Source organism: Electrona antarctica (genome assembly GCF_951216825.1).
Source record: "Electrona antarctica genome assembly, chromosome: 23".
In the NCBI taxonomy this organism is placed as follows: domain Eukaryota; kingdom Metazoa; phylum Chordata; class Actinopteri; order Myctophiformes; family Myctophidae; genus Electrona; species Electrona antarctica.
The window spans coordinates 6,428,416-6,451,700 of NC_136804.1; the positions used below are offsets into that span (position 1 = coordinate 6,428,416).

The 23,285-nt window shown below is 42.4% G+C and overlaps 2 protein-coding genes across 2 annotated transcripts in view; both read left to right on the top strand.

Moving 5' to 3' along the window:
- Positions 1–23,285, top strand: part of LOC306916290 (uncharacterized protein) — a gene marked incomplete at its 3' end in the record, with an annotated part of 194,478 nt that overhangs the window by 141,608 nt on the left and 29,585 nt on the right. The gene's annotated exons all lie outside the window — the stretch shown is intronic.
- Positions 1,879–10,582, top strand: LOC306916181 (uncharacterized protein). The gene is made up of 3 exons (XM_079493983.1): positions 1,879–2,095; positions 6,881–7,058; positions 7,268–10,582. Exons 2-3 carry the CDS (start codon positions 6,941–6,943, stop codon positions 8,782–8,784), a joined length of 1,635 nt encoding a protein of 544 aa, XP_079350109.1. The 5' UTR covers positions 1,879–2,095; positions 6,881–6,940; the 3' UTR covers positions 8,785–10,582.

Here is a 23,285-nt window from a genome sequence, read left to right on the forward strand (position 1 = left end):
CTGGGGACCAATACTAAACATTTCTAACATAAAACGTTGGTGTACTCAACATGTCCGGGTTCACTTTTTGGCTACTAGGCTCTCCATGTTGGACACATACGGCTCATTTCTTAAGTGGACAACGACGGGTAATCACTTAATTTATACATTTATTACTAGATCCAACAGCATCATATCTGTGAGTGGACGACCCAATTAAGCATTACACTTGTTTACAACAGGGTCCACCATGTTCAATTCATCAAAACATTTAGAGACGTACAAATAGACACTTCTATATAGACAAAGAACAGTACAGGAATTCATCGTAATGGAGGTAAAAAGGGAAAAGAAACTTATACAGTGAGGGAAAAAGGGGGGGGGGGGGGGGGGGATTCAGATTTTACGGGGGCCAGTTTCGAATTGCAGCCATCCGTAGGTGCCCTTTGAGAGCGGTTTTGAAGGAGTCAAGGGATTCGCATGTCTTAATGACTGTTGGTAAGGCGTTCCACATTTTGGTGGCATAGGAGCGAAAAGAATTTAGTCCCTTGTTTGTGCCGAATCTGGGTTGAACATGGTTCGTTGCACTCCCTCTGGTGTTGTGGGTGTGGACTTCGTTAACATTAAGGAAGTATCTACACAGGTACATGGGTATCTTGGTGGAGTATCGAATCTTGTGGACCAGACCCATTGCAAGATGCTGTACTCTGTCGCCGACCCTAAGCCATGTCAGTTTGTCAAAGTGGGCAGGGGTGAGGTGGGTTCGGGGGGTGAGGCCAAGTAGGAGCCTGACCAGTTTGTTTTGGGAGGTCTGGAGCCTAGTTTTAAGGGCCTTTGAGGTGCTGTGGTACCAGGAGGTGCATGCATAGTCAAAGAAGCCTTGTACAAGGGCTCCTGTTAAGGTCTTCAACGTGTTTTTGTCGACCAGTGAGGAGATCCTGTAAAGGAATCTTGTTCTTTGGTTGACTTTTTTGATTACGTTGGTGGCCATTTTATCACCGGAAAGATTAGCCTCCAGGATGGAACCTAGGTAGGTAATTTCATCTTTACGTGTGATAACATTGTCACCCACTCTAACCAAGAAGCCATTTGCCTTGCTGAGATTACTATTAGATCCAAAGAGAATGGATTCAGTTTTTCCCAGGTGTAATGATAGTTTGTTATCAGCGAGCCAGGTGCAGATTCTACCGAGTTCAGAGCTGAGCTGAAGGCCTTTTCATGCTGCAGGTTGTCAAAGGTGCAAAGATAGTTTGTAAATGAGCAGGATTTGTCCACTGTAATGTTAACACGTACATCTTAGTCAATCAGATTTTTGTCTCCACCAGGCCAAAGGCATGGGGAGAGAGTATGTTTTGCACTCCGTCCGTGTGTGTGTCCGTCCGTCCTTTTAAGCAGTAGTTAATAGTAGCAGCAGTAATACTATGGTAACTTTTTGGTGGGGGGGGGGGGCGATTTGGGATTCACATTTCTTAATTGCTGTTGGTAGGGCGTTCCACATTTTAGTGGCATAGGAGCAACATTCATTTAATCCATTGTTTGAGCCGAATCTGGGTTGCATGTGGTTTGTTGAACTCCCTTTATTTTTCTCAGGAAGTATACAGAAGAAAGGAGGAAGAGCTGGATTAGCTGGAGTTAGAATAAAGGAAATATTGGTGTAATGTATTCGCTATAATACAATTCCTATGCTGCATAGATTATGTATTTATTATGTGCACATTTAAAAACAACCCATTTGGAACAACAACATATTGTAGGGTTGTGCAGGTGAGATTTAGAAAACCTTGTGGGGTTTATAAAGTTAATCTCAACTCATTGAACTACACCAATACAAATGTAAGGACTGGTGCTGCCACCAGAGGGCACTGTGGTATTATCCATTGTTTCTGTTCTGTGCAGCTGGTGACCGCATTGGTGGGGGCGGCCATTTTAGTTCACAATGTTGTTTCTCTGCGAGGTAGGAGTGAAATCCACCCTCTCTGAATAATACACTTGATATAAATCACTAAATTAGCCATCCATGTTGTTTGATTGACAGATACTGTTGTTGGGAAGTATATTGTTGTGCTAGTTTGAAAACAGTGTGGTCGTTAAGCAGCTCAACCCTGAAACACAGCAGGTAAGATGAACTGATTCACCTTGTTTTTACTACATTTATCTTTTATATTATTGACTCATCTTTTAACATGGAACAACACAACGAGCATTTCTCTCATATCTGCTTGTTAGTTATAAATGATCCTAAACAAGCAGTAGTTAATACTAGCAGCAGTAATAATATTGTAACTTGTTATAAACGAGCAGTAGTTAATACTAGCAGCAGTAATACTATTGTAACTTGTTTTAAGGCCACCTACGGACGGCTGTAATTTGAAACTGGACCCCTTAATTTCCCCCTCACTATGGGGTATATCTTACTACCTTTTAAAATAGTTCAAATAGCCGATCTACAAGCTCACAATGTCTCGATGTAGATCGGCTAGTTTAACTATTTTAAAATGTTTTTCAAAATAGTAAAAAATGGCGAATACGTTTAGGGTTAAGGGTGGCGCAAGATGGAGCCCTAGATGTTTTCCCCTTTTTACCTCCTTTTATGATGATTTCCTGTTTTTGGTTACTATTATAGAAGTGTATCTCTGTACGTCTCTACATGTTCTGATGAATTGAAAAGGGTGGACCCGATTTGTAAACGAGTAATGCTTTCTGCTGTCGTCCACAGTCAACAGTTTTTGTATTGAGTTGTACTTGAAATGTACTGTAATTCTGCAAACTGTTAATAAATACATCAATCAATCAATCAGTTCGTTATAAATGATCCTAAACAAGCAGTAGTTAATAGTAGCAGCAGTAATACTATGGTAACTTTTTGGTGGGGGGGGGCGATTTGGGATTCACATTTCTTAATTGCTGTTGGTAGGGTGTTCCACATTTTAGTGGCATAGGAGCAACATTCATTTAATCCATTGTTTGAGCCGAATCTGGGTTGCATGTGGTTTGTTGAACTCCCTCTGGTGTTGAGATTGTGGAATTTATGTAGGCCAGGAATATTGCAAAATGCTGTACTCTGTCGTCAACCTAAGCCCTTCCAGCAGCAGCCTATGAAAATGGGCAGGGGTGAGGGGAGTGAGGCCAAGTAGTCTGGAGCCTTGTTTTAAGGGCCTTTGAGGTGCTGTGGTACCAAGAGGTGCATGCATAGTCGAAGAAACCTTGTACGAGGGCTCCTGTTAGGGTCTTCAAGGTGTTTTTGTTGATCAGTGAGGAGATCCTGTATAGGAATCTTGTTCTTTGGTTGACTTTTGTTTAATTTTTTTTTCCAGGATGGAACCTAGGTAGGTAATTTCCTCTTTGCGTGTGATAATATTGTCACCCACTCTAACTGAGAAAACATCTGCCTTGCTGAGATTACTAGTTGATCCAAAGAGAATGGATTCAGTTTTTCCCAGGTGTAATGATAGTTTGTTATCAGCGAGCCAGGTGCAGATTCTACCGAGTTCAGAGCTGAGCTGAAGGCCTTTTCATGCTGCAGGTTGTCAAAGGTGCAAAGATAGTTTGTAAATGAGCAGGATTTGTCCACTGTAATGTTAACACGTACATCTTAGTCAATCAGATTTTTGTCTCCACCAGGCCAAAGGCATGGGGAGAGAGTATGTTTTGCACTCCGTCCGTGTGTGTGTCCGTCCGTCCTTCCGTCCGTTACCAGCTAATCTCCGACACCGTTAACCCGGTCGATGCCAAACTTTGCACACACTCCCTGGGTGCCAACGATGAACCTCTGCCCCACATTTTCCAGAACGGCCTATTATAGCGCCACCATGAGGCAGCTTTTCAAAATTGTACCTATAACTGCACCAATCTGCGTGAAACGTTGTATGCACACTCCCTAGAGGCCAAGGACAAACTTTTGACCTACATTTTTCACATCTGCCTTTTATAGCGCCACCAGGAGGCCGACTTTTGCAAAACACATTTTTTTATATTACTCGTCATTCTGTCTCTAAAAATCTTGCGAATCGTTACACAGTATCTCTACAGTCATGTGCTCAAGTCGGATCTGTCCGATATTTCATATTCCATCCTAATTGGCTATAATTAGCTTTCAAAATTTGCAAGATTGGCCTGTTTTGAACAAAAAGCCTCAAATCATGAACGCAGCATGCAATTTACGTGAAGTCTTTCAGACACTTTCTTACTAGGCTGAGGATTATAGCCACAACCTGACCTGGCTTGGTGGAGACCTGTGCCCAGAGGGCCACTTTTTCTCGTTGAATTATTTGTTTGACTTCTTCTGGTGTGAGTTGACTTGTGACAATGAAGTCGACTTTGGTTACTGCCCCATTGTGTTGTGGTGCACACACCATTGAAATGTAACCCTAACACACACCATTGAAATGTAACCCTAACACACACCATTGAAATTTAACCCTAACACACACCATTGTAACACATCTTAACGCGGTATTGGTTTGTTGTTCCTCACCACACTCCTTGAAACCAAAGTGCTTCCAAATAGATTAATTTGTTGTACTTTTCTTGTTGACCAAAGGGTGGCGCTTTTTCACTCATCTGGGCTAGATCTGAACTAAACATCTCACTGAGCTTTTAGGGAGCGGCAAAAGAGGGTGTTCATAACAAAACACAAGACAAAACAAGGAGCATCATTGTTACATGGAATGCTTCAAAATATATACTTAACACACACACACACACACACACACACACACACACACACACACACACACACACACTTGAATTGAGCAGCCCTACTTAGATCACTCTCCTCACCGAGGTCAAATAGAGGCTGGCTATCTGATCAAATATTATCTTCCATCCCTACTTGTTACAATTTACGCTTGCATAAATGGTTGCACTGTACGCCCCCTCCTGCTTGAACTGAGGCAGAACATTAAAAACACATTGGTTACTTTCACCTTATTCACTTTACACCATTGTTCCTTTTGTAAACTGAGGTTAAGTGTGATTTCTTCACTAATGCATGAATCCCATAATCTCCACATTCACATGTTGGAGAGTTGGGCTAACACCACTAGTAGTCTGGCAGCCAACAGGCTTCTGTTGTTTAAAGTGGGAAATGTATATATGCTTTTATTTTTGGTTTATTTTTTTGCCTAAAATATTTTCTATTGTCTACATACATTCATGAGTCGACTTGCTGACCGGCTGACGGTAATGAGCAATAGTTTTTTTTTTATAGGAGCATATATGTGACCATACCATTAACAACATATATAGGGTGTACCAAAACTCCTGGAGGGGGCGTCAACATATGTGTCACGTGGTAGCGGCCGCCATACTTGCTGGCTTGTCTGGTTTGTTTACATTGAGCGAATATCCGTGTGCTTGTATACGTTCTTTTTTTAAACTGACCTCACAATGGTGCAGACTTGCTCAGTAAATAAGTGCCACAGCAGGTCGAGGAAATGAGCCAGAAAACGGAATTAGATGTTCAGCTTTCCAGCATGGAGACAGCATCAAGGAACCTAGATTGAGTTTACAAAAAGACGTAGAATGGCTTGGATCTCGGCTGTACGGCGCACGGGCGCAGAGACATAACGTTCCAACAAAGTATCTAAGCACAGCCGTGTTTGTTCACAACATTTTCCTTGTCCTTGTAATTTTTTTGGTCCCGACGTTCTTTCTATCCATCCTGGTGTTGGTTCACTATGTTGTCGCCAAGAACGAGCTCAATATTTACAAAAACATACCACCGTCACTCTATTCTGAGTGATGTGGGCTAGAATTGAATGCCCCCTCTTGGTGACGTACACGTTTTCACACGCTATAAGACAAGGATTCTGAATCCATTCCATCCACAAAAACACTCCTTGGGCTAAAAACGGCAATATCCACTTGCCCAACATGTGCTGACCTCATCAAATTTATGATGACGGCTATGGCCATTTTTAGGCCAATGTGTTTTTTTTGTGCAAAACTAATGCTTGGAATTGATTGCGCCATTGCCGTAGATCAACGGCAATTGGTCTTTTATAGTGCTTTTGATTGATCAAGTCATAATGCTACTCGCGTTAACATCGCGTTGCTCATTGTCGTTTCTTTGCTGCTTGTTTTCTCCGAAAAATAGTCAAGTTGTTTTAGTCCAATCCGCCCAACGTTCAGATCTAAATAGTGATTTCTGATCGCATCGCGCAAGCCATATTACCGCTTGTGGTGAAAACTAAGACATGTCTGCTGCTGCTCGTAAAACTTGTTGCTCCTCCTCTCGTTGTATTGGGCTGTGTGGGCCGGAAGTAGTTGGCGCTTATTCACAGATATTGCCTGGCTGCCTGCAGTAATTTCACATGGACACCAGGGGAGCGGTGTTAGTGTTAACATTATGGTAATTCTTAGGGTCTGGCCGAGCCTCGGGTCGACCCAGTTAGGCTAGGGCAGGGCCGGGGTTTGATTCTGTTTCTTTCAATCGCCTGTATCTCCTATTCCTTGTCCCAGATGGCATTTTTGGTCCAAACAAGGTTTATTCCACGGCCCAGAGCCGGCGCTGTGATGCGCCTCCATTATGTTTTAGCAGCACCCGCGGTAAACATGGAATGATGATGCATCGTCACACACCCTAACATAAGTAAACAGGGAAAAATGCTGGCGTGAATTATATCACAAGTTATCAAATGCTGGCGGCCTAAGCGTTAAAGCATAATGAAATGTTGACATCTTGCCGTATATAGGTAATCGTATGGTCACATATAAGACCTTATAAAATAAATTGCTCAATACCGACAGCCGGTCAGCAAGTGGACTCATTCATTTAAGTATTTTTAAGTATATAGGCAATATTTTAGGCCAATAAAAAAACATTTCCCACTCCCCACCCCTGGCTGCCGGACTATAGGTCTCCAGTTATTAAAGTCCTTCCTTATTCACTTGATTTCAGACCGGAGTCCAGACTGCAGGTGAAGACTAACTCTCCAGACTCATAATAACTACAATACCCATGATGCATCACTCCCAGGTGAAGATGAACTCTCCAGATTCAGCCAGGGACGTTTCTATTAAACAGGAAGCTGAAGACGTTTCTATTAAACAGGAAGCTGAAGACCAGCCACGCCTCAGTAAGTTTCATGTGAAAGAAAATATTGTTCCTGAAGAAACAATGTATTTGCTCAAATCTTTCAGAACAGTAATAACCTGTAGTTAGTAACGGTTTAGTCAATCTTATCTTGGTAGGTAATAGCTCATTTTGTACATGGAACATGGAAGAAGAATGGATTTACATTTTAGGAATCCAGTGTTGACCATCATGTTATGTTTCTGCTCCTAGACGTCCTGCACATGGTTGTGTGTAAAGAGGAGGTTTCTCCTGAACAGGAGAGGAGCCCCAGTCTGCTCCAGGAGGAACCAGAGCCTCCACACATTAAAGATGAACAGGAGGAGCTTAAAAGGGAACAGGAGGAACTACTTCAAAGACCAGAGGAACCTGTTGGGTCAACGTTGACATTACTAGCAGTGAAAGGTGAAGAAGAAAATTATGATGATGAAGAAGAACACATATCTTCCCACTGCTCTGAGATTGAAGTTGAACTTGAATCTGACACAGAAGTCACTGAAGACAGTGATGATTGGGAGGAGACCAGTGGAGACGATGATGACGAACGGCGTGACAAGACTTTCAGTGACTCAGGTTCCCTGAAGAAACACCAGCGTGTCCACACTGGAGACAAATCTTTTAACTGTGAACATTGTGACAAGAGTTTCAGTCAGTCAGGTAACCTAAAGCAACACCTTCGTGTCCACACTGGAGAAAAACCTTTCCAATGTAAACATTGTGACAAGAGTTTCAGTGACTCAGGTTCCCTGAAGAAACACCAGCGTGTCCACACTGGAGACAAATCTTTTAACTGTGAACATTGTGACAAGAGTTTCAGTCAGTCAGGTACCCTAAAGACACACCTTCGTGTCCATACTGGAGAAAAACCTTTCCAATGTAAACATTGTGACAAGAGTTTTACTGCATCATCTTCCCTAAAAACACACCAGAGTGTCCACACTGGAGAAAAACCTTTCCAATGTAAAGATTGTGACAAGAGTTTCGCCAGTTCAAATCATCTGAAGTCACACCTTCGTGTCCACACTGGAGAAAAACCTTTCCAATGTAAACATTGTGGCAAGACTTTCATCAATTCAAGTAATTTGAAGACACACCTTTGTGTCCACACTGGAGAAAAACCTTTCCAATGTAAACATTGTGACAAGAGTTTCAGAGAGTCACGTTCCCTGAAGACACACCAGTATGTCCACACTGGAGAAAAACCTTTCCAATGTAAACATTGTGACAAGAGTTTTACTGCATCACGTTCCCTGAAAACACACCTTCGTGTCCACACTGTAGAAAAACCTTTCCAATGTAAACATTGTGACAAGAGTTTCAGACAGTCACGTTCCCTGAAGACACACCAGTATGTCCACACTGGAGAAAAACCTTTCCAATGTAAACATTGTGACAAGAGTTTCAGTGAGTCACGTTTCCTGAAGACACACCAGTATGTCCACACTGTAGAAAAACCTTTCCAATGTAAACATTGTGACAAGAGTTTTACTGCATCACCTTCCCTGAAAACACACCTTCGTGTCCACACTGTAGAAAAACCTTTCCAATGTAAACATTGTGACAAGAGTTTTACTGTCTCATCTTTCCTGAAAACACACCTTTGTGTCCACACTGGAGAAAAACCTTTCCAATGTAAACATTGTGACAAGAGTTTCAAGGATTCAAGTAATCTTCGTTACCACCTTCTTGTCCTCAGTTCTCACAGGACAATAAAAATATGTCCACTTTGAACGGTGTGACCTAAATTTAAATAACTCTGGTCACTTAATTGCTAAGACACCATTGCACTCACACCATGGGGTAAAAAAAAAAAGTTTCCACTGTGTTCCTGTCTGTCTTGGATTATGGCGACATAATCTATAGACATGCAGCAGCACCCACTCTTAAATCCCTAGACTCTGTTTATCACTCATTGATTAGATGTATTACGGGTGATAGCTATGGTACTCACCAATGTATCTTATATAACAAGGTTGGATGGTCCTCCCTGACAGAGACGAAAACTGCATTGTCACCTGTTCTTGTATAAAGCCATGCTTGGAGATTGTCCTAAATACATCTCATCTTTTCTGAAGTACACCCGGTCAAGTTGTTTCCCCAAATTCAAGGTACCAAAAGTTAGCTCTAAACTTGCTTTTGGCTTCTGTGGCCCTAATACATGGAATGACCTGCAAACGACATTGGAACTGACATTGGTACCTTAGAACGCCATTGGCTGTGATCTACGTCAATTAAAGCTCATTATTTAATAAAACCCTCAGCGCTTTTATAGCGCTTTAGATCGATCAAGCCATAATGCTACTTATGTTAGCATCTGGTTGCTGCTGGTGCTCTCAATAATACAGGATCGCGGCATTAAAATCATCGTGGCCATAATCACCCACCCGTTTGACTTCCTAGTTCATCGGTAGTCTGGAAATGTGGCTTTTCAAAATAAGAGTTCAATGGGAAAATGCTGGCATGAAAGTGTTAAGTCGTTTTAAAACCTTGGTGAGCATACAGATCCCCACAATATGTAACTGTTTTTAGATCGTTTTGAAATTTGTCTTAGCTTTTTATTTGTAAACCTATATAATGTTGTGTTTTTTTTTCTTTTCCTGATCTTCTGATGTATTGTGATGTTTTTTTCTATATGATATTGTATTACTGGACGACACTGAAAATGAGTTTGATTACTCAGTGTAATTTCGAGAATAAACAAAACTTGACTGAATGAAAAATGAGCTCACTGGGAGGATCAAATGAAACGGCTGTATGTCCGTAGGGAGGTCGATAGACAAGGACAATATTATGGATTATTATACTGCTCCTATATTTCAAAACAAATATGGCTAAATTCTCCTTCTACAGCACGGCCACCCAGGCGTGGAATGCCCTGACCCCTTCCCTCAAAAAATGCAGATCACTTACATCTTTTGAAACAGGCCTGAAAGTCCACCTTTCAGCAGGCCCAATGGAGAGGAAATGATCACTTCTCCTTTAAACAGGTGACCACGCCCCCTCCTAACTTTCTCCCACTCTGTACATTTAGTGTTTTATTATTTCCTGTAATGATATATTTTGTTGTTTTTGATGATATTGAATTATTGTTAAGGGGCGCTAGCTCCTCCTCTTGGGCTTTGTCTTTGTGTGAACACAAACACGATGATTTGATTGGCTGATCATCATCCCATAGCGATGATTTGATTGGTTGATGTACATATTGAGGATAAAAAGTGAGGGCAGAAAAAGTGAAAAAAGTGATTGGCCGGAATGACATTTGTGATGATTTGATTGGCTGAGCATGGAATGTGATGTATGATGTGATAAGAGCGCCCCTCACTTGACACAAAGTGTGATTTTTGTTGTTCTGCTATTATGAATTGATTGCATAGGGCCTGAATAGAAACAGAAACTGAATAGAAACAAGACCGCCAGGACTTTGTTTTTGTGTTCTCCCTTTTGGAATCAGTGTTTGACTGAACTCTGTTGCTGTTTTACATTGTCTAATAAACTATGAAATCAATCAATCCTGTCAATAGAGGCCTCCATTCTCCTGATCTTTAGTTTTTCTCCTCATGTTAAACCCTTAAAGGACAACTTTGGGGGTTTTTCAACCAAGGTTCATGTTTTAGGTTATTAGAGAAAGTAAAAGATGAGTGTTATATATATTTTCATTTTCTGCTTTATTTCGTTTAAACACTTTTAGCGTTTTTTGGCAGGGGGCGTGGGCATTCGAACAAGTGGGTAAATGTATTTGTTTTACCAAATTGTACAGCGATTTCTTAATTATTGTTTTCTATAGTCCTACTAGACCCCAGGAAATTACATCTGGCCACAAAAGATCACGGGATCTATTTAATGTGAAGAGGGAAGTGACAAACTGACATTTTGGAAAACAGTGAATTTTATTCCAAATACTATAGGGATTCACAGTTATTGAAATGTTAGCCCATGTCCGAATATAAACAGCTTTGATGTAGTATTTTTATTTTAAAACATCGGCTAATACCAATATTGCATTTTAAGGCCAACATCGACCCATAACGATTTGATAAAATATTGTCCATCCCTAGATAAAATACTTTGTATTGTTAACAATGTGTGGAAAAATGAATTAGAAAATAAAGTAAGTAAAACAATGAGTGTTCAACAGTCTGGCTGAACCTCTACCTAACCCAACTCCTGTCACATCTACAACACTTTGTTTGAAATCAAAGCCCAAGACGTTTCTGTTTACTGCTGCTTTTTACTGAGTGGGTCTGTATTCAGTTTGCTTTTTATTTTATTATTTTTATTTTCTAAACCAATAGTTTTGATTGTATTCAAATGTCCTTTTATTGTGAATGCATCACCCTTTACATTGCTCTTAACCATGTAGACCCCCATCTGAAAATATGTTTTTCCAGGTACCCCCCATGAGCAAAGATTCGAGTTAAAAACGTTCGCTGTGAAATAATATTCAAAGATTTGCACCACAATAGCAGATCTACAAGCTTGTAGCGTGGCATTCGGTGCCACGCTACGAGCTTGTAGATCTGCTATTTTTCAATAGCTAAAGTATAACATAATGCTTAAAACACCAAAAGGGGTTCCCGCCCAGATGTTGTGTGTGTAAAGCACACTGCCTTCCTTGTTGAAATGTACAAATAAACATGCTTACTCTAACGGGCAAAGCAGTGCTGTAACTTCATTACACTTCATTACACATTTTGTAAATCAACTCATAATTCAAAATATTATTATTATTAGACAATTAATCAATGATCTTTTATGATCAAATAGAATAACAGAATAAAGTAAGTCTATGCCATGGACTCTATGGTACATGATGTGTATTGAAATCAGACACTTGAGACTTGATGTCTCTCCATGTTGCAGAACGGCATACAGTCTGAATTAAACATCTACTGATGCATGAACTTGGACACATCATCAGTGTTGTAAACCTGGGATCATATAATTAAATATGCAATCTTGTTGTTTGTTTGTTTTCTCACAGAATCAGAGGTTATGGTCATGACTCACCAGGATCCTGGATGGATTGATTCTAGGCTTAGAATAATTGATATAAATATTTTAGTAAATCTCTATGGGAGAGTAATCAGCTCTATAGCTGTTCCATAGCTGCTCCCCACTGTATTACACTGTACCATGGCTCCCCCTAGTGACCGTTTATGGTACGTGCACCGTGCACGCTCCAGCAGGGCAGAGCCACAGAGAGAGTTACGACATTGAGGGGGCAGAAAACAGCCTGTTCTCGCGCGAGCCCATAGACTTCAATGCATTCCGTAAACTCCCCGATGTCCCTTTTCAATAGAAGTCTATGTAGAAGAGCCGCCATTGGACTGAAGCCCCGTGACGTGAACAGAGTTGTCGTAACTCTGTCTCACTTTACGGTGGGGATTCAGATTTTACGGGGGCCAGTTTCGAATTGCAGCCGTCCGTAGGTGCCCTTTGAGAGCTTTGAAGGAGTCAAGGCATTCACATGTCTTAATGACTGTTGGTAGGGCGTTCCAAATTTTGGTGGCATAGGAGCGAAAATAATTGAGTCCCTTGTTTGTGCCGAATCTGGGTTGTACATGGTTTGTTGCACTCCCTCTGGTGGTGTGGGTGTGGACTTCGTTAACATTAAGGAAGTATTTAGACGGGTACATGGGTATCTTGGTGGTGTATCGAATCTTGTGGACCAGACCCATTGAAAGATGCTGTACTCTGTTGTCGACCCTAAGCCATTCCAGCCTGTCAAAGTGGGCAGGGGTGAGGTGGGTTCAGGGGGTGAGGCCAAGTAGGAGCCTGACCAGTTTGTTTTGGGAGGTCTGGAGCCTTGTTTTAAGGGCCTTTGAGGTGCTGTGGTAGGTGCATGCATAGTCAAAGAAACCTTGTACGAGGGCTCCTGTTAAGGTCTTCAAGGTGTTTTTGTTGACCAGTGAAGAGATCCTGTAAAGGAATCTTGTTCTTTGATTTACTTTTTTGATTATGTTGGTGGCCATTTTATCACCGGAAAGATTAGCCTCCAGGATGGAACCTAGGTAGGTAATTTCATCTTTTCGTGTGATAATATTGTCACCCACTCTAACCAAGAAGCCATCTGTCTTGCTGAGATTACTATTTGATCCGAACAGAATGGATTCAGTTTTTCCCAGGTGTAAGGCTAGTTTGTTATCAGCGAGCCAGGTGCAGATTCTACCGAGTTCAGAGCTGAGGGTCTTTTCAACCTGCAGTTTGTTCCTGTCTGAGACCAGCAGTGCTGAGTCATCTGCGAACAGGAACAAGTTGCAGTCACAAGCTGATGTCATGTCGTTTACATATATTAGGAATATATTAGGATTCTACCGAGTTCAGAGCTGAGCTGAAGGCCTTTTCAAGCTGCAGGTTGTCAAAGGTGCAAAAGTACTTTGTAAATGAGCAGGATTTGTACTCTCCACCAGGCCAAAGGCTGGGGAGAGAGTATGTTTTGCACTCCGTCCGTGTGTGTGTTCGTCCGTCCGTCGGACTTGAGTCATGTGCTCAAGTCGGATCTGTCCGATATTTCATATTCCATCCTAATTGTCTTTAATTAGCTTTAAAAGTTTGCAAGATTGGCCCGTTTTGAACAAAAAGCCTCAAATCATGAACGCAGCATGCAATTTACGTGACATCTTTCACACACTTTCTTACTAGGCTGAGGATTATATCCCACCTTTTTCACATTGGCCTGTTATAGCGCCACCAGGAGGCCACAACCTGACCTGGCTTGGTGGAGACCTGTGCCCCGAGGGGCACTTTCTAGTTTAATTATTTCTTCGACTTCTCCTGGTGCGAGTCGAGTTGTGGTTACTGTCCTATTGTGTTGTGGTGCACACACCATTGAAATGTAACCCTGACACACCATTGAAATGTAACCCTAACACACACCATTGTAACACACCTTAACACGGTATTGGTTTGTTGTTCCTCACCACACTCCTTGAAACCAAAGTGCTTCCACACACACACACCCCACTCCTGAATTAAACAAATTAAATGTTGGAGAGTTGGGCTAACACCACTAGTTCAGTCAGACAACTCACGAATAGATTTAACCAATATTTATTAGAGAATGAGAATACAAGTGTGCATACAATAGTAGACATGGCGTTCGGCTCTGCTGCATTTTCTCCCTGCTCGGCGCGATTAAACAACAAAGTAATACATTAAGAGCAGGGAGATAGATATACAATAAAACCCCCATGGGGAGCATAAATAACAGAGCCCACCGGTGGTGCTGGGGTGGTGGTGGGAGCAAACATCAAATAACAACCTAGGACAAATAAAGAGGATAGAGCACGGAGGTGCCCCGCAGGAGCCCTGGCCGCACCTCCGTGCTCTATCCTCTTTATTTGTCCTAGATAACAACCAGGAACCATATGCAGAGGAAGGCAGGAAGAGCATGCAGACTGGTGAGCTTAAGTAGCCCGCCCAATAGGTCAGCTGACTGCCACATCAGCGAATGACGTGTGGGACTTGCACACGCTTATACACCCACATAGTAATGCAGCATGTTAACCCCTTGAGTATAGTATGCGCCTTGAGCATGGCATGAACCCCCTCGAGTATGTCTGCCTGAACTAACCCCGCAGGCTACGCATCATTAGTCTGGCAGCCAACAGGCTTCTTTTGTTTAAAGCGGGAAATTTATATATTTTTTTACATACATTTTACATACATTCATGAGTCGACTTGCTGACCGGCTGACGGTAATGAGCAATTGTTTTTTATCGGAGGATATATGTGGCAAGGATTCTGAATCCATTCAATCCGCTAAAACACTCCTTGGGCTAAAAACGGCAATAGCCACTTGTCCAAATGTGCCCAAGATGTGCTGACCTCATTACATTTATGATGACGTCTATGGCCGTTTTTAGCCCAATGAGTGTTTTTTGTGCAAAACTAATGCTTGGAATGGATTCAGAATCATGACAACCCCCTAGTTTGACACATCACATGCTACTTAAAACTTAGTCCACCATTGCCGGCGTAGATCAACGGCAATTGGTCTTTTATAGTGATTTTGATTGATCAAGTCATAATGCTATGCATCGGGTTGCTCATTGTCGTTTCTTTGCTGCTGGTTTTCTTCGAAAAATAGTCCAAAGTTGTTGTTTTAGTCCAATCCGCCCAACGTTCAGATCTAAATAGTGATTTCTGATCGCATTGTGCAAGCCATATTACCGCTTGTGGTGAAAACTAAGACATGTCGGCTGCTGCTCGTAAAACTTGTTGCTCCTCCTCTCGTTGTATTGGGCTGTGTGGGCCGGAAGTAGTTGGCGCTTATTCACAGATATTGCCGTAATTTCACATGGACACCAAAGGGGCGATGAAAGTGTTAACATTATGGTAATTGTTAGGGTCTGGTCGAGCCTCGGGCCGACCCAGTTAGGGTAGGGCAGGGCCGGGGTTTGATTCTGTTACTTTCATTCGCCTGTATCCCTTATTCCTTGTCCCAGATGGCATTTTTGGTCCAAACAAGGTTTATTCCACGGCCCAGACGCTGTGATGCGCCTCCATTGTTTTTTAGCAGCACCCGTGGTAAACATGGAATGATGATGCATTGTCACACACCCTAACATAAGATCATAACTTCCGGTCTGGGTTTTTTGCTCTTCAAAATAAGAGTTAAACAGGGAAAAATGCTGGCGTGAATTATATCACAAGTTATCAAATGCTGGCGGCCTAAGCGTTAAAGCATAATGAAATGTTGACATCTTGCCATATATAGGTAGGTCACATATAAGACCTTATCAAATAAATTGCTCAATACCGACAGCCGGTCAGCAAGTGGACTCATTAATTTAAGTATATAGGCAATATTTTAGGCCAATAAAAACACATTTCCCACTCCCCACCCCTGACTGCCGGACTATAGGTCTCCAGTTATTAAAGTCCTTCTTATTCACTTGATTTCAGACCGGAGTCCAGACTGCAGGTGAAGACGAACTCTCCAGACTCATAATAACTACAATGCCCATGATGCATCACTCCCAGGTGAAGATGAACTCTCCAGACTCAGCCAGGGACTTTCTATTAAACAGGAAGCTGAAGAAGTTTCTATTAAACAGGAAGCTGAAGACCAGCCACACCTCAGTAAGTTTCATGTGAAAGAAAATATTGTTCCTGAAGAAACAATGTATTTTGCTAAAATCTTTCAGAACAGTAATAACCTGTGGTTAGTAACGGTTTAGTCAATCTTATCTTGGTAGGTAATAGCTCATTTTGTACATGGAACATGGAAGAAGTATGGATTTAAATTTTAGGAATCCAGTGTTGACCATCATGTTATGTTTCTGCTCCTAGACATCCTGGACATGGTTGTGTGTAAAGTGGAGGTTTCTCCTGAACAGGAGAGGAGCCCCAGTCTGCTCCAGGAGGAACCAGAGCCTCCACACATTAAAGAGGAACAGGAGGAGCTTAAAAAAGGAACAGGAGGAACTAATTCAAAGACCAGAGTGACCTGTTGGGTCAACGTTGACATTACTAGCAGTGAAAGGTGAAGAAGAAAATGATGATGATGAAGAAGAACACATATCTTCCCACTGCTCTGAGATTGAAGTTGAACTTGAATCTGACCCTGAAGTCACTGAAGACAGTGATGATTGGGAGGAGACCAGTGAAGACGATGATGACGAACGGCGTGACAAGAGTTTCAGTGACTCAGGTTCCTTGAAGAAGCACCAGCGTGTCCACACTGGAGAAAAACCTTTTAACTGTGAACATTGTGACAAGAGTTTCATTCAGTCAGGTAACCTAAAGCAACACCTTTGTGTCCACACTGGAGAAAAGCCTTTCCAATGTAAACATTGTGACAAGAGTTTCAGTGTTCAAGTGCCCTAAAGACACACCTTCGTGTCCATACTGGAGAAATACTTTTCCAATGTAAACATTGTGACAAGAGTTTCAGTGTGTCAGGTGAACTGAACAGACACCAGTATGTCCACACTGGAGAAAAACCTTTCCAATGTAAACATTGTGACAAGAGTTTATTTGACTCATCTCTCCTGAAGCGACACCTTCGTGTCCACACTGAAGAAAAACCTTTCCAATGTAAATATTGTAACAAAGGTTTCAGACATTCAAGTTCCCTTTGGTCACACCTTCGTGTCCACACTGGAGAAAAACCTTTCCAATGTAAACATTGTGACAAGAGTGTCTTTGACTCATCTGTCCTGAAGCGACACCTTCGTGTGCACACTGGAGAAAAACCTTTCCAATGTCAACATTGTGACAAGAGTTTCAGTTGGTCAAGTAATTTGATAAGACACCTTTTTGTCCACACAGGAGAAAAACCTTTCCAATGTAAACATTGTGACAAGAGTATCAGTGATTCAGGTAATTTGAAGACACACCTTTGTGTCCACACTGGATAAAAACCATTTAACTGTATAGTCTAGTGGGAAGAGGGGGGTATCATGCACCCCCCGGAAATATACTTCTAATCAGTGTTTTCTTATTGGAAAAAATGTGCTGAAAATGATGAGCTATGATAAAAAGTTGTCAAAATGTCCCACCTACCTCAAAACCCCCTTTTTGGTATATGGCTCTGGCGAAATTGTGTAAAGGCAAATATTAATTCACTAAAATTACATAAATAGACATGGAAGTCTGAAATTTGTCATGGAGTATCCTGACACATAGGGGTAAGTAGAAGAATAGGATTTGGGGGGTTGCTACAATTATAGTTTTAAATATGACCTACATTATCCCCAGAAAAACAAAAAAAGATGCTGTCCGCTTGACTAATAACAACAAAGATGGTTATTTTCCAACACATTATGGTGAAAATCACTGCCTCACTTGTGTATAGAAAACTTCCCATATCCCTAAGCTTCATTATGAGCCCAAGATAACCTTTCTATCTTGAAAATTAGTCTTTGTTCACCCAAAAAGTATCACTTCCGACTTCAGATATTGGTGGACCACTTTCCCAGCATCTCAGAGTCTCAGGACCACCACCATTGGACTCAGCATCAAAAACGAAGTCGGAATACATACCCCTTGATTTAAAAATAATAATAATCATAAATACACTTTATTTTTTCACCCAATAAGTGTCGCAATTAGGGCTAACCCCAAACCAAAGCAGACCCTAAGGTTCGCTATCCCAAGTTGACCCTAAGGTTGGCTACCCCTAGCTGACCCTAGCGTTGGTTAACCCTCGCTGAAATTAGGGTTGGTTAACCCTAGCTGACTCTCGGGATAGTTAACCCAAGCAGATGCTAGGGTTGGTTACTCCTAGCTGACCCTGGAGTTTGCTAACTCTAGATAACCCTAGCTTATCCTAGGGTTGGCTAACCCTAGCTAACCAGTTAAAATGGATCAAAGACCCAATTACAAACGTCCCTAAACCCTATTTTAGCCCCCCCCCCCCCATCAACCCAGTAGTAGTAGTAGTAGTACATTTATTTGTATAGCACCTTTCACAGAGAGGACTCACAAAGTTCTTTACATGATGCAATAAAATACAAAAAAAGGAAAACAAGGCAGATACAAATTGCTGTACGATTCAAATAAAATGACAATACAAGCGTAATGAATCAATAAATATAAGTTGACCCTAAGGTTGGCTACCCCTAGCTGACCCTAGCGTTGGTTAACCCTCGCTGAAATTAGGGTTGGTTAACCCTAGCTGACTCTCGGGATAGCTAACCCAAGCAGATGCTAGGGTTGGTTACTCCTAGCTGACCCTGGAGTTTGCTAACTCTAGATAACCCTAGCTTATCCTAGGGTTGGCTAACCCTAGCTAACCAGTTAAAATGGATCAAAGACCCAATTACATACGTCCCTAAACCCTATTTTAGCCCCCCAGTAGTAGTAGTAGTAGTACATTTATTTGTATAGCACCTTTCACAGAGAGGACTCACAAAGTGCTTTACATGATGCAATAAAATACAAGAAAGGGAAAACAAGGCAGATACAAATTGCTGTACGATTCAAATAAAATGACAATACAAGCGTAATGAATCAATAAATATACGGTGAAACAGGAAAATCAGGTTGAACCATCTACAAATGCTTGTGCAAAAAGGAACGTTTTAAGGCTGTTTTTAAAAATGTCCACAGAGGGTGCAAATCTCAGGGCTATTGGAAGAGCATTCCAGAGTTTGGCTGCTACAGCCTGAAAAGCTTTGTCACCTTTTGTCTTCAGTTTGGTGGAGGGTGGGTCTAATAGACCCTGTTTTGCAGACCTGAGGGCTCTACTGGGCACATAACGTGGCACCAGGTCAATTAAGTAACCCGGGGCCTGACCATGCATGGCTCTAAAAGTGAGCACCAGGACCTTGAACTGGACCCTGAAATTCACCGGGAGCCAGTGCAAGGAGGCCAGGACTGGCGTGATGTGGCAGCGTCTGCTGGACCTGGTTAAAAGTCTGGCTGCAGAGTTTTGGATCAGTTGGAGGCGGTCCATGGAGGTTTTGTTTAAACAGGTAAAAAGAGAATTGCAATAGTCCAGGCGTGAAGAGACAAATGCATGAATAATGAGTTCCAGTTCTGTGTATGAGACTATGGATCTGAGCTTGGCGATGTTTCTGAGGTGGAAAAAGCATGACCGGGTAACTGATTTGATGTGAGTGTCGAGGTGCATTGACTGATCAAAGTAGACGCCAAGGTTTCTGAGGGTAGGACGCACGTTGGGTTTGAGTGGCCCAATACAGTCTATCACCTTGGGAACAATGTTTTCGGGGGCTACAATGAGTACTTCTGTTTTTTCGTCATTCAACTGCAGGAAATTATCTGCCATCCAGGCCTTAATGGCTGATATACAGTCAAGTAAAACTTTAAAATTAAAGTCAGTTGGGCACTTGGTGTTAAAAGAATAATAGAGCTGGATGTCATCTGCGTAAAAGTGGTATGAAATATTATTAAAAGTGCTAATGAGGTGTCCTAAGGGTAGCATATATAGCGAAAATAAGGTTGGACCAAGCACCGAGCCCTGGGGCACCCCACAGGAGAAGGGGACAGAATCGGAAACATGGGGGCTCACCGCCACTTTTTTTTAATTTTTTTTATTAGATGCAATTGTGAACAATAGCCAAGTAAGATAAAATACATATCCATTGGCCAATCAAATGGTTCACTGCAGCTCAACAGTTAGTGTGAGGGGTGGTCAGGAGATATCTGTGAGCTCTGCGTTTAAAGGCTTGAAGGCCATTGTCTGTGATGGAGTCCACCACATGCTCTGGTAGGCTGTTCCACACCTGGACAGCAGTGTGGAGAAAAGTTCTGTCCAATGTCCGTGTTTTGGTGCCTGGGGGGTCGAGAGCATGTACTGGTGTGGCTGTGCATCGGCGGGTGTTTCGCCGTCTGGTGTAAACTTTCTGCCTATAAGGTAGGAGGAAAACCAGTCCAGGGCTTTACCCGTGACCCCCACTCTATCTCTGAGCCTATCAATTAATATGGTGTAATCGATCGTGTCAAAAGCGGCACTGAGGTCCAACAGGACCAAAATTGACCCTTTCCCGGCATCAGATGCCATCATTAGGTCGTTTGATACTCTTAAAAGTGCTGTCTCAGTGGAGTGCATCTGTCTAAAACCGGACTGGAATTTGTCTAAAATGTCATTTTTATTTAAAACTGTTAAAAGTTGTTCAGCAACAATCTTTTCTAAATTCTTGGAAATAAAAGGGAGCTTTGAAATGGGCCGATAGCTACTTGGCAGAGCTGGATCTAAACCAGACTTTTTTAAAAAAGTGGCTGAACAGTGGCACTTTTAAAATAGGAGGGTACCTGGCCGGAGACCAGTGAGTGATTAATGATGTTGAGCAGGGATGGACCTATGCAGCTAAAAACATTTTTCAGCATGGTGGTTGTGATGATATCTAGTGGACTGGAGGAGGTTTTCATGCTGCTTACTATCTGTGTTAAATGATGGAGGGAAATGGGTGCAAATTTATCCAGGATTGACTGATGATGGTGGTTAGGGACTAGATGGTGAGTGGGATTAGAGGGCATGATACCTGCCCTAATGTTGGCAACTTTGTTTACAAAGAATAGGAGGAATTCATTGCAATCCTTTGCAGAGAAAACATTGATTGGGTGTGGGAGGACAGACAATATTGTTAATGGTATCAAAAAGGACCTTTGGGTTTTGTTTACTGGATAAAATTAGTTTACTAAAATACGTGGCTCGTGCATTTTTTACCATAGAGTTAAAATCAATTAAAAGCGATTTAAGATGTAGGCGGTGGATTTGGAGATTGGAGGACTTCCACTGGCGCTCAGCCCTTCTGCACTCACGTTTGAGATGGTGAGTGTCCTCGTTTAGCCATGGGGTTTAATTTAAAATGCGGACAGTGCAAGATTTAAAAGGAGCAACTACATCTAAAATATCAGTACAGTGAGAGTTAAAAGAACGAACTAAAACATCAATATCATCGCTTAAATTTGGGGCAGTTGAATTATATTGTTGAAAGCAGCAGAAAACTTTTCGGCTGATACACTATTTATAATGCGTGAGCGCTTAATGTGTGTTCCGGCCATACAGTCGGGACTAAAATATATATTAAAAACAAGGGATTTATGGTCCGTCATGGCATGATCATTGGTAATAATGTTGTCCAAATCTAAGCCAAAACTAAAAACAAGATCGAGGGTGTTTCCCTGATTATGGGTGGGACCTGTAGCATGATGAACCAGATTAAAGGATTCAGTGATGCTGAGGAAGTTCATGGCAGAAAGGTCAGTGCTTTTGTTGACATGAAAATTAAAATCTCCCAGTAATACATATTTCTCAAGCTTAATAATGGAGGTTAAAAGGTTGCTAAAATCAGATAAAAAGGAGCTGCTAAAACCAGGTGGGCGATAGATTAAAATACACTAAAAAGGGTCAGTACGCCCTACTTTAGTAATTAAAAGTTCAAAGGAGCTATATGTATCAGAACTCACTGCCCGGGGAGAAAAACAGTCTCTGCATATAGTAGCCAAGCCACCTCCGATGTTGGACCCGGCTGGCCTGGAGGTGGAGGTGAACGAGCAACTCGGTGGGCACAGCTCTCAGTGACGTAAAATCCTCTGCCCAAGTTTCTGTAATGCAGAATATGTCCAGGCTATTTGATGTGAAAAGGTCATTCAGGAGGAATGATTTTTGAGTGATGGAGCGGGCATTTTGTAGGGCCATTTTAGTAGATTTGAGGCCGACTGGATGTGGGGGTGGGTGTAGCTGGAGGGATGACATGAGGGGTGTAATATTGCTGATATTTGCTCCTGTAGGCCTGCTGCTAGCGGATGGTGCAATTGTGACTGATGGTGATCTATGGGAAATAATAACTGGGATGGAGGATATGATGGCTATGTGACTAAGTGGCAGTGCAGGGTTTAACTGGCGTCATTCAGATGAGAGGTGGTGAAGGATGTTTTTTGCGAGGATTTTAATGCCTTTGTGATTGGGGTGTATTTGGTCACGATACAGTGATGGGGATTTCCAGAAATCATCAAAGTTGCTGATGTAGCCATGGCCGCAGGCTTGGCAGAAATTGCGCAACCAATTGTCTGCGCAGAGAATGCGGCTAAAGTTTTCTGGGCCACGGAGGAGAGTGGGGATTAATCCAAGGAAGATACATGATTTATTTAAGCTTTCAATGACACTGGCTAGGACCTCGTAGTCGGACCACATTTTTAAAGCTTGCTGCCTTCTGATGTCATTTGTGCCAACATGGAGAAACACTGTGTGAATGGAGGGATGACGTTTGAGAATGCCAGGAATGTGGGGGATCAGATCGATTATTTTTGCACCGGAGAAAGAATATGAAATGCAGTTGGGTATCGAAAGTCCACGGACTATGGAGTCACCTAAAATAATATATTCCAGTGGAGGGGTACAGGGGAGGTCCTTGTCATTAGCAGAGATAGAAGCAGCTGATCTAGTGTGTAGTGACAGGGAACTGGACACAGCTGGACCTAATGAGAGGGGGGGAGGGGGCACTCGGCTGGAGGCGGTGGTCGCTGCACGTCGCGCTGGGTGGATGATCGAGAGGGACTGGGAGACATCTGGTCTGGACACGCTGGGAGAAAGACGACGGGGCCGCTTTCCAACACGACCACCGTCATCTCTGGATTTAGGAGTGGAGGTGAGGGAGCCAGAAGAAGAGCCCGAGGAGGAGTCCGGACCCGCGCGCTTCAGCGGACGGGACAGCAGCGAGCCAGGGTGCTGTGGATTCCTGGGGGAGTTAGCCAGTGGCTCCTGTAATGGTGCGAACGAGTTTGAGCACGGGAAAATGTCTGCCATGCTACATGCCTC